General features: G+C 39.6%; 1 protein-coding gene across 2 annotated transcripts; it reads right to left on the reverse strand.

Moving 5' to 3' along the window:
* Positions 1-10,147: 10,147 nt before the first annotated feature.
* On the reverse strand, positions 10,148-12,182 carry LOC118433100. Of its 2 annotated transcripts, XM_035844700.1 has the most exons (6): positions 11,582-12,182; positions 11,258-11,512; positions 10,952-11,128; positions 10,676-10,860; positions 10,434-10,599; positions 10,148-10,359 (listed from the first exon to the last, which is right to left on the reverse strand). In XM_035844700.1, the coding sequence occupies exons 1-6, from the start codon at positions 11,808-11,810 to the stop codon at positions 10,223-10,225; spliced, it is 1,149 nt and encodes a 382-aa protein (XP_035700593.1). In that variant the 5' UTR covers positions 11,811-12,182; the 3' UTR covers positions 10,148-10,222. The 2 variants fall into 2 exon arrangements, with proteins under 2 accessions (XP_035700593.1, XP_035700592.1); XM_035844699.1 differs by having other exon boundaries at positions 11,258-12,182.

Here is a 12,182-nt window from a genome sequence, read left to right on the forward strand (position 1 = left end):
CGTAAGAGTGTTAGTAAGCTGAATTGGGGCTGAGAGCCGTTACCTCTGTCATCAGTGGTAATCGCCAATCTCTGGCTGGTTAGTTAGAGAGTAATTGCATACATACATGTGCATGGAAGAGGACTCGTCGCGAGTCAAGAACATTCTGTCTCGAGTGAGAGCTTGGACGCTCTTTATATAGTGGGGTGCGGGTATCTCACCCGCATTAATTTAATTGGCCTTCACGGCCAAGACCAGTCTCTGACCTTGTCTAGACTGGTTAATTAAATTAATTAAGTCGACGCGATGGAATCCGCGTTGTGTAGGCTTTCGGCCCTACATGCCCCCGTCCCTGTGGCGAGGCTGGGGTGGACTTGAGTCGCTTACATCCGCGTTTACGTTTCGGCTTATTGATGCGTTTCTTGGTGCAGGCGGCAGCGTAATGTCCCATTTCGTGGAACCGATAACACTGTACAGCCGTAGGGCTTGGAGGCCGGTACTGCTCATTGTCTACTGTCACAGTGACAGGAGAGTGTTGTCGCATGGTGCGGTAGTACGGGTCATCCGGTGAGAGTAGCGTGTCGAGGATTTCGCCATAGCTGAAGAGCTGTTCGAGATTGGTGGGTTTGATGGGGATCACCGCCGCGATTGAGGGATGTAGACCAAGAAAGACACGGTTGAAAATTCGTATGTCGGGGACGTTGCCGTCGGGGGAAGCGAGTCGCATCGCGGACTCAACTCTCCATGCAAACATCTCAATGTGTTCACCGGGTTGTTGTTCGTAAACGGGAGGAGACATGACGTAAATTCTGTCGTGTAGAGATTTTAATACTTAATTTAGTGACTTAAATTTAAATAATAAATTGTTTGGATAACGTATATATTTATAATTAATGGAACACTTAAAACTAACAATATTTATGATTTATTACCGTTATTATCAAGCCCAAAGAGATCCAAAAATTGAAGAACTTTATGAAAATAGAGGATAGTTTACTAACTATATGTGAAGTAGTGAAATAGAATTATTTCTGTACTATTTGAGAAACTTATTATTTAAGAAATGAGGTGTGTGTTTCATTGAACAAGAAAAGATGTTGACAACTCGCTTGTCAACTGGGAACTAAATTGATAATTTTCTAGAACGAAGGTGATACGAATGGCCTTGCTCGAAAGGTTCGATCACCGTAATGTCTGATATGGAAATTGGTTCAGGAGGAGAACATGCAAAATAATCAGATAAATGAGAAGGACGATCAAAAATGGCTTCAGATGCTTTACATTATGTATGGTGGGCTGAGCATCTGGCACCATCTTTACGATTGTATATGTTACAGGCGTTAATTGAGCTACAATTCTGTATGGGCCATCCCACCTAATTGCAAGCTTTTTTGAGAATTTTTCATTCTTTTTGGAAAGATGATGAGTCTTGAGTAAAACAAGATCATTAGTTTTAAAGACAATATTTTTATGTCGCTTGTCGTAATGTCGTTTTTGCTCTTCGCATGATTTTTCAATATTTAATTTGGCTTGAGAATAAAGTGAAGCTAATCGGTCAATTAGTTTGGTAGAGTAATCGATGCGAGAGTCAAAGCCGGCAGAGTGAACTGGGTTCACTGCATAATCGAGAGGGAGTTTTGGCTCACGGCCTAAGTTAAGTAGAGCGGGACTAAAGCCGGTAGAACTGTGAACTGCAGTTCGTAAAGCGAGAGCAGTTTCGGGGAGAAACTCATCCCACTTGGAGTGTGTGGAGTGCGTGTACGCGGAGAGCATGGCACGTAGATTCCGGTTTACCCGTTCAGTGATGTTGCCTTGCGGGTGATACGTCGTCGTAAATTTCTGCTCAATCCCCCATGCTTTCATGAGATTAGCCAGAATCTTACCACGGAAATTTGTCGCGTTGTCAGACAGGATTGAGGCAGGAGCCCCAAAACGGCAGAATATCTCTCGTTCCAAAGTGCGAGCGATTAATGGAGCGGTAGCGTCCTTTAGAGCAAAAAGCTCGACCCATTTGCAGAAGTGGTCGACTACTACGAGGAGATATGTGTTGCGGTTAGCGGAGCGAGGTAGAGGTCCCATTAAATTCATAGCCAGCATGTCCCACGGGCCCTGTGGTAATACTGACTGCAATGAACCATGAGGTTTAGATGTTGGGTTCTTAACCGCTTGACAGTTCGCGCAAGAACGTATGCATAAATGTCTTCATGCAGTCCAAACAAGAATACACGTCTAAGAAGCCGGGCAATGGTTTTGCGGTAACCGAAATGACCAGCGAGTGGAGAATCGTGAAAGAAGTGCAGGACAGACTGTCTCATAGCCATTGGTATAAAAGGGAGGCGAGCGGCATTTTTCCCGTTCTTGTATAGAATACCGTCTGAGAGAGAAAATGACTCGGGTAAGTCTGTGAGAAGAGCTTGCACCTCTGGGTCTGCATCCTTTGCAGAGCGAATTGCAGGTAGAGTGAGGAGCGGAGAGACGGGCGCTTGCAGCAGGGCAAGGAAGGTAGAGTTGGTTGGGACTAACATATGTTCCTCTAATTCGTCTACCTGTGGCGGATCCGTCGGCGCTCGCGAAAGTGCAACTGCGTTCTGAGTACTAGCAATGTGAGAGACTGCGAATTGAAAGTCTTGGATGCGTAGTGCCCATCGCATAATTTTACTATTGACATCCTTATGCTTGTGAATGTATGAGAGCACGGGCGTCCGTCTCTAGGTGAAATTCTCGTCCGTCGAGATAATGTTCAAACTTTTTGATAGCTCTGGATTAGTAGGTGAACAAATTGCTCTTGCGTAATGACGCATGTTCGATCTTTACGCCAAGTGGGCGAAGGTCAGTGAGGTGTGCAAGTCACTTAATATTTTAAGATGCAAGAGTCTCAAGAAAAAAATTAGTGATCTCTACGATTTCGGTGATACACTTATTTTAGGATAATTTAAATTCAAATAACGTAAAAATTACTAGTAGTGATAAATAATAATAATGCAAGAGTTACTAGTGTGACACTAGTAGTGTCCCTGTTGATCTCGTATTACTCGTTCCAAGAAGGGAGACAGAATTACAACAATTTCCTCGGGAGGAGTGAATACCCCAAGATACGATTACCACTGACACCTTACGATAAACAAGTTTGCCAAAAACAGTTTCAAGATGGGTACAGTAGCAGTAAAAAATATGACCGTGTCGCCCGCAGTTTGCCAATTGTAATAACGTTAAATATTTTCTAGGGGTATTCAATTGTACTTTGCTACTTTCGCAAAAAATTAAAATTCGCAAAATTTAAGCTCTCGCAAAAAAAATAAAATTCGTAAAATTTGAATTTTCCCAAAAAATTAAAATTCGCAAAATTTGAATTTTGCAAAATATTTTATGAAGCGTTGCGAACTTCTCAAATTCCCAGGTTTGCATTTTTTTTAAATGACTTATTATATTTAATATTAAACTTAATATTTTCAAAAATATGTTGCCATGGGAATATGCAAAGTCGTGATGAATACCCCTAATGAATACTCGCGTTTTCTTCAAAATCGCTAATCCAGTTTCCCTCTGGACGAAGTTTTAATCCAAGCTGACTACCCGGTTGAACGGATAGACGTGACGACCGAGGACGGCTACATTTTAGGCATCTATAGAATCCCATTCAGCCCAAAGTCCCCTCAGGGATAGGCGAAGAAGAAACCAGTAATTTTGCAGCACGGCCTACTTGCCAACGGGGGACGTTTTCTGATTCAGGAAGGCTCCAGAAATTTGCGTATTGCTAAATTTTATAACTAATATATCTAAAAAAAACTAAAGTGCTCAATTTTTAGCAATAATGTTGGCTGATGCTGGATTCGACGTGTTCATCGCGAATTGTAGAGGGAACAAGTACTCGCAAGGACACGCCGATGCCACCGTGACCACGGACAACGTCAAGTATTGGGAGTTCAGGTGATTGCAAAATATTTGCAACGTCACCGCCCCAGTGTTACTGACACTGCCTGGGATGACATATTGAGGGCATTCACGCGTCTTTCGAAAGTTTGCATCGCAATATAAAACTATTTAATTTTTCCAAACTTTTTGCCCACCAACAATTTGCCCTAGAGATTTGCAAACCGATTGTCAACCAAAAATTTTACCAACTTTAATTTTTTGCCGATGTTGCTAACGTTTAACGAAGTATGCGTGAATACCCTTACTGTAACTAGAGTTGTAGAGATTCCCATTCCCTGGGAATTTATAAATTCCCTATGTTCCCTATTTTCCCGGAATTTATTTTTATTCCCCCATAAGCCCAATGTTAAAAATAAATTCCCCGAGAATACATACCCTGGGAATATTCCCAAAATTCCGGGAATCTATTATCGCTCCCTGGGAATTTTACAACTCTAACTGTAACTAGAATTGTTACCAGAGGTAGAATTACATAGTAAATACCTCCGCAAGTAATATTTTTTATCTCACAATTATTTCATGTGTAACAATTTATATTGTCTATGCCGACAGTTTTCACGAGATGGGAGTCTACGACAATCCCGCGATTATCGAAATGGTGACAAACGTAACGGGTGTGAGGAGGATGTACTACGTTGGTCACAGCATGGGAGGCACATCGCTCGCAATCATGCTATCTGAGCGCCCTGAATACAATGAGCGCATCTCGACAGCATTCCTCCTCGCTCCAGCTCTCTACTTGGGCAGCACTTTAAAATACCTCCAACCATTCTTTAAGTCTGTTAATTACTATCAGGTTCGTCTACCTCAATTACGTACAGGGTGGTCCGAAAAGATTGACAAGGGGAAAGATTTTTTGATTTGGCTTATATCCATTAGAGATTCCCACTCTCTATTTTCCCAGAATTTATTTTTATTACCCCATAAGCCCAATGTTAAAAATAAATTCTCGGGGAATATACCCTGGGAATATTCCCAAAGCTCTGGGAATCTATTATGGCTCCCTGAGAATTTTAAAACTCTAAAATTCATTAGTTACTGAATTATTTTGTGAGAAATTAAAATATTTTTTTAAATTATAAAATATTCTGGTCAATACCCGAGCTGCAGAAATGCTGTATCTCTTTAATACCGAAATGGACCACTGTTCGTTGCGAATTTAGGAAACGATTCGGCACCAGGGTTGATTCGTCGCCACCTTTTTAGGAAGCACTCGCACCGAATTGGTCCACTATAATTGGTTGGGTTATGGTGCAGACTTGCTCGGTAGCGATATTTCGTTACCAAAATGGTAGCGCTGAATCAACAGCATCTTCTATCGTTACCTAAATTCGTAACGAATGGTGTCGTATTTCATCTCCCATCAGGCGCTTAGATACCGTAAGTAATCCTTACCTGATGTGCCGCTCGGGTATGGGATATAAATAACAAAATTGTAACCAAGTTGCGCATTGTCATCTTTTTTTGGACCACCCTGTATATTTGTGACCCGATATATATTTCTGTTGAGTAAACACCGTATTTATATTTGACTTGTATTTGCAGTATTCTTTTAATAAGTTTGTGCATGGTAAACTTGACGCCTACAAATCACTGAAGCAGGCCGTGGGACGACGACCAGAAGAGGTCTGTCTGAGAGAGGAAGGTGCCTGTGGTAATTTGCATAGTATAAATTAATTCAACAATTCTTACCGTGCAAATTCGCTATTCTGCTCCACTAGAAACGATTGAGCCTAATGGTGACTCGGTAATTATTTCAAGTGCCCATTTCTCAGGTTTCTGTGGCAATCTGCTCTTCCTTGGTGGCGGCTATGACGCTCCTCAAACCAATTATGTACATATTTTACGCATTTATTTCTCGAATTGCGAAAATTTTCAGATTTTCGAAAAAAATAAATATATAAAATTTTTTCAGACTACGTTTACCCAAGCATTGGGAACCTTCCCAGAAACCACGTCGACCAAGACGTTAACACATTTTTTTCAGTTCATAAAATCCAATACATTCTGCCAATTTAACTACGGATTCAGTTGGATTAATCGCCTAAAGTATGGCAAGGATACGTCGCCATGCTACAATCTGGACAGAATCTCGGCCCCCCTTGTCGTCTACTGGGGGCAGAATGACTTTTTCATAAAATGGACGTCATAAAGTTTTCACAAAGTTTTCATAAAGTTTTTCTTTTCATTTTCACATAATTTATGCCATGAAATTTTCACAAGATTAACACCAGGAAATTTAAACCCGAGTGACTACACTTGATTATTTGAAGTATGAATAAAACCTTAAAATCTGAAATGGTGTTTTTTATATCAGGATGTGGCAAAATCAGCTTTAAAGTTTAAAAATTTGAAAGAAATTCACCGAGTGGACTGGCCTTTCTTCACCCATCTGGATTTTGCCCTTGCGAAAGACGCCGATATTTTGGTTTACAATGGGATTCTGGATATTATGAAAAATTCGACGTATGGTTAATGAACTATAATAATAAATGTATAATAAATAAATGAAATAAATAAATAAATTTTATTTCAGAGATAGACTAATAATTTTATAATTAATGGCAAACTTTAATCTCAAATAATTTTGAATTTTTCTCGAATTTGTATCAGTTTTGAAAATCAAATTCGGGCGCTAGTGGCAAAAAGGGCTTTGAAGTTGCGGTCAAAAAGAGGTTAAGAAAGTATTGTCATAAAAGAAACTAAACTATTGAGCATATTTTAAAATATTCTTGGAATGGTTTTCTTGTCAAAAATACTTTCCTCCCTCTGAAAATTTACTGAGATCCTAGAGCCAGAAGCTTGACAAACACTCATTTCCCAAACGGTCAGAATCGACTCGTTTATAGTGTTGGAACGGGATTGAAAATTGATACCCACACCTTCCCAGCAACTGAGTAGGATCAGTGTTAATTCCGGAAGACACATTGTAGCTCAAAATAGTTTTATACGACCCCCAATAATCAAATTGTCCCGTGGCAGTGGGATTAATATGTGTCGAAAATTTCGTGCTCAATTTTTTCATATCCCGCATATTCCGCGTGATACCATTCACCTCGACGTTCCATCCATGCAGCTTGTTCTTTCCTGGTATCACGTTTAATTCCTGTGGGGGAAGATGCGGCAATATTTGACATGCTGGAGACATAAATCCACATAATTTCTGGTTTACAAGAGTCGGCAGGAGAGCTGGAAAAACAAAACAGAAAAGTTAAAGTCCATCCCTCACAAAAATTTTTGAGTCATTTCCCGGGTGAAAATAGCCTGGCGAAAATTGAGACATATTTTCTGCATAAAATTTCGTTCATATTTATGCATTCTGTACAGGATTCTGCAACCTAGTTAGTGGAGAAGAGTTCTGCCTTCTGCTGAACCTGATCCTGGAGAAAAACGTGCCAATTTTCGGCACACCATTTAAACCCGGATTGCTCACAAGTCAATTGTCGGCGTTCCTAGTCCGGCCACGGGTTCAGCGTTTATAGAAATGTTTGGGGGACGATTCAAATCCAAATCTGTCATACGCTATGGTCTTCATGGACACGGATTTGAGTACAAATAATGGCCCGCAGAAACCCATGAACTGATAGATCTCGATTTTTATCTCGGACGTGACATTAAAAGCTGAGCCACCTGGGGACAAGATGCCGGTGTAACCGAGTTTAAGGGAGGAAGGCGTTTTTTCCCACAGCTCACACTGGCTGGATTCGAGTTTTTTACTGCCAGTCCTAAATTTGAAGAATCTCATAAGGATAACATTGGTGGCTGAGATCTCCTTTGCTCCACGGATCTCCCGGTTCAGGTAAGTATCAAAAAATAGTTTAAAAAATTAGGATTATTTAGCTCAAAAAAACTCGTGCGAATACCAATACACTTTTTCACAATATGGGGTCAAAGTTCAAATTTTTGCATGGCGGTTGGGGCAGAAAGTACACACTTACCCAAGTAGCCACAGCAATTCTCCAGAGCGTTTTATTGACAGGGGTCGTCATAAGACATATTGTGACCTTTGACGACCCCCTCCCCCTCGGGGGTGTGACCAACGTGACTAATTAAGGGTTACTTTTGACCCTAATTATCGATTCCCGACAAAAGAATTCAAAAAAGTCAAACAAAAAAAAGTCAATGAAGGTCAATGGTGACCCGATTTGCCAAACTAGCAGGGCCGCAGTAGGCGCAGCTGCGGCCAAAATGGGTCGGCAAACTGCAGGAAATGTCCGAATGGCCATAGGTGGCTTGGCGGTGGCGATCGCGTACGGGCCAACTTCGTATTCCAGTTGGCACGCCAACTTGATACCGGCTTGCCACCGGTGGCAAGACCATGGCTCAGACCTGCGGAAATGCTTATACCCATCCAAATGCCACCAGTAATTGCACATATTATTTACTTTTTCATTTGTTATTTATTTTAAAGTATGAAGAAGTGGTAAACACAAGTACATATTTTTATAAGGTAAAAGTAAACATTTATACATAACTTCACTGTAATTAACAATCCTCACATTAGTCGTAATTTTAGCTAGAAATATATTTACGGTTAAGCTATTGAATGGATATTCCGGAAATTTATCAAGTTTTATAACCTCGTAAAACTCTGCATATTTTATGGATAGGTTAATATATTTTAATATTACATAAGTACCATCTCCTAAGTAGAAACAATTATCATATTTACTATTAGAAAACTGTTGCGTACTAGATTTCATAATTTTTGTCGCAAAATCAATTGCCTCAATTTCTTGTAAGCGTTTCGCTACTTGATTCAGGTGATAATTTTTAGCATGCAGCATGCTTTTTAGTTTCTGCATATAGCTTTCGAAAGGAAATGCGCTGACCCTGGACAAATTACCAAAATTCAATGCATCATCACAAATGTGTATAATTGAATGCACATTATATATCATAAATTCTGGACCGTAAATTAATTCAACTTCTTTTACGAATTGTATGAGCAACGACCTGGCTACATCATTCCACGATTTTATACTTGCATTAGGAGATAATAATATTGACATCGCTGCTTGTAATTTTAGAAAATTTTTAAACTTATTTAGTGGAAGTGTCTCGCCTAATACTGCTATTCCAGAGTACAGCAAAAAAAGTCTAAATTCAGTGGCCTTGAAATGATTTAGTTCGTCGAGCCCACGAGGTTTGCGTTGAAAATCACGGGATACAAAAGGTCTAAGTCGAATTAAATTTCTAGATAAAATTAAAACTTGTTGTGAACTAAGTCGGTGCGGCAATTTACCTTTCACCCAAATGTTCAATAATTTTTTAGTTACTCCTAGAAAAACTAAATGCATATGGTCAAGTACTATTTGTGACACCAGGCCTAAATTTAATCTCAGCAATTCACTGTCGTATGTGTGATGATCTGCATCCGTTTTTTTAATAAATTTATCATCCGTTCTCTGTGGACATACTGTCTCTCTTAAAATTACTCTTCCAAGCCATTCACCTTCCTGTTCGCATCTTTCACACGAGTTGTAGCTATTATGCTGTTTGCACCCTTTTATAAAACTTCTAGCTGGTGCATCAGCTATTATACAAGATATTTTAAATGCAAATTGTAAGTCTTTAAATAAAATACCAGTCCTTTCTAATTCTAATGCTTCGTCAACAAATTGTTTAAGAAATAAAGTATCTTTTGGCTTTGACATGCCGCAAAATAATCCAATAATAAATGGACTTGAATCTACAGCTTGGTCCAGCATACCAAGAATTGGCCAAAACGACTTAGTATTACTTTGAGAAATCGGTACCCCGTCAATACCAACTGATATTGAAATAATTTTCGAAATAGACTCATGCTGCCATTTTTTAATAATTGGAAAATTGCAATCCGATAATTTTAGTTTTAGCCGTCTTTCCACACCTTTTTTTATACCGAAATAAACTAGTTCACCTCCACCTAGCTTTTCTATAACTATCTGTCGTGGCGTTTTCATTAATGTTCTAGGATCGAGAGGAAGAATATTGTTAATATGTGGATTTATAATGGTTATCAGTTCTCGGAGACACATATGTGTAACATTATGTGCTGTAGCCCACAGACGAAGACTATCTGGCAAAAGTAAAGGAAAATTGATATCTGACTCAACATTTACTTGACTGTTGTCTAATACAAAATCTGAGGGTTCAGCGCTACTTATTTCAGTTTCAACTATTTGAACATTCACTGGTGGCTCTACAATTTCTTCACTAAATAATAATGTCGGCACAGTATTTCCTATCGTCTGACTTCTAATAAATTGCAATATACGTGATGTTGCTTTTCTTCTGCGGCGTAATTCCGTTCTCGGGGTGACTGTATTCATCCTGTCAAATGACGTTGACGACGAGCTGCTCGACCCCCACCTCTGTCACCAGCGTTCTTCAACCAGTTTATTATTGCCTGCTTCACCTCGAAATCTGTTGCTTGGCTAAAGCCTTTATTTGACCGCACCGACTCTAGAAAATCGTTGCAGAACACTTAATCATTTTTAATTATAAGATGGTTTCGAGAATAAATTTTATTAACGTACTTGTGATTAATTTAGGTAATATTGAGTCCTTTATGCCACAAACCGCTTTTTGTCCTTGTCCAGTAAAGCTAACTACTGTTGCGAACTGGTTCGTAAATATTTCAGAAAGAATGCTTCCGGTTACTGCAGAAACATTTTCTCCTCCGTGTAGACTTAGATAATCGATCTGTCGTTAATAAATAGATTAGGTCATACCCAGCGTACGCATAATAAATAAAGTACGCATTAAAATTCTCTGGTACCATTAGGTCACTATTTTTATCAATACCAAGCCAGGTTATGAGGGAAGCTAAACCATCCTTGCTGGTTAAAGGCAGTAGCGGGGCTCCAGTCAATTTAATATTTTTTGCACACGTCGTCCCAAGATTAATGTGCTTCAACTTACTAGAAATTATTTCTAGCTTGGAAATCACCGCATCTTGAAATTCTAATAAAAAAGTTAGTTAATTCCATAGTATAAATATAATAGAAAGGAGAATACACACAATCGTATTTTATTCATACGAATATTATCATACTTCTATTTTCCTCTAGAAACTGTACGAACTGATTTTTAAACTCGACATCCTCTGCCTGGTGGGTTGCGGAAGTGTTTTGATCTCCTCCTCCTGGGTATATTTCTATTTGTCCATGAGGTGGTGCAAATAATGTGTTGTCATTAGCTGCACCTTCATAACCGCCCCTTTCCAAATCGGCTATTATATAAACAGAAAAAAATATCATAACTTAAATTATTAATTATTTATAATACTAATTAAATGATTTAAATTAACATAAACTATGAACTGGCGACGTAAACTAGTGGTTACACCCTTCCGGTTTACCTGTTTCTCTAACTAATCCAAGGCAAAAAGTTGTCGGGTTGTCGTCCTCCAACGTGTTGGATTCGTCGCTAGAATCTTCGGCTACAGCAATTATTTTTTGAAGCTTGTTGCTATTGGAATTACACGGTGGCGGCTTTACTTTGTTTTGTATGCGTTTTCGGATTCGCCTAGAATCTGCCTCCTCAACGGAAGATGGCTCCAAGTTGGAAGTTTCTTCCGCCCTAATTGATGCTTCACGGGCGGTCAAATAATTGTCTAGAAAATAACATAGATAACAGCAAATAATTAGTTTTGCCATATACTTTTTTGCAACAAACTGCTTACCATACTCTTTCAAAACTCGACAAGAACAGACCAACCAATCCGAAGATGGGGGTTGATGATTGCAAACAAGTTTGGCTAGTTTTGCACCTCGAACTTTTGATGGTGGATATCTGCAGTTCTTCACTTGGGTCCCCCCATTTGCAATAAGTGGCGGAAGAATCCAAGATGACGATATAACGTCAATGGCGTTATCTTCGTCGGGAAATATAACTACTGCAAATTTAATCATGACAAAGTACGTTTAATGGAATAAAGACAAAATACTGATTTGATGGACAGAATGTTGACGGTGTGGAGGTTTTTAAGTTTCCTCTACTTTAAGTAAGAGTTGGGGCATTTTGGTATCTCATTCGAGTCGGGCCGTAGTTGGCAAGAATGTGGCCAGAAGCAAAATCTTAAATACCATTTAAAGCTTGCTATGGCCTGGGATGGGCCGTCGACGGCAAGTAGACAGATTAAGTCCGGCAAATACACTGGTTTGCCGAGTGAAAATGGCGGCGGGAAAGCGGTGGCAAGTACTCGGCTGGATGTCGGCAAAATCTGCGACTCTTTGCCGCCGGTGGCGACTACTTGCCAACTGTTTCAAGAGCCTTTGTGGCAC

Source organism: Folsomia candida, unplaced genomic scaffold (genome assembly GCF_002217175.1).
Source record: "Folsomia candida strain VU population unplaced genomic scaffold, ASM221717v1 Fcan01_Sc041, whole genome shotgun sequence".
Lineage (NCBI taxonomy): Eukaryota > Metazoa > Arthropoda > Collembola > Entomobryomorpha > Isotomidae > Folsomia > Folsomia candida.

Excerpts from the sequence above, each read along its gene's own strand:
- LOC118433100 (XM_035844699.1), bottom strand. The coding sequence starts at position 11,810 with ATGATTAAATTTGCAGTAGTTATATTTCCCGACGAAGATAACGCCATT. Across the intron at positions 10,600-10,675 it reads ATAAAAATAGTGACCTAATG|ATCGATTATCTAAGTCTACA; the intron begins GTACCAGAGAAT and ends TATTAACGACAG. Across the intron at positions 10,360-10,433 it reads ATTACCTAAATTAATCACAA|AGTCGGTGCGGTCAAATAAA; the intron begins GTACGTTAATAA and ends ACGATTTTCTAG.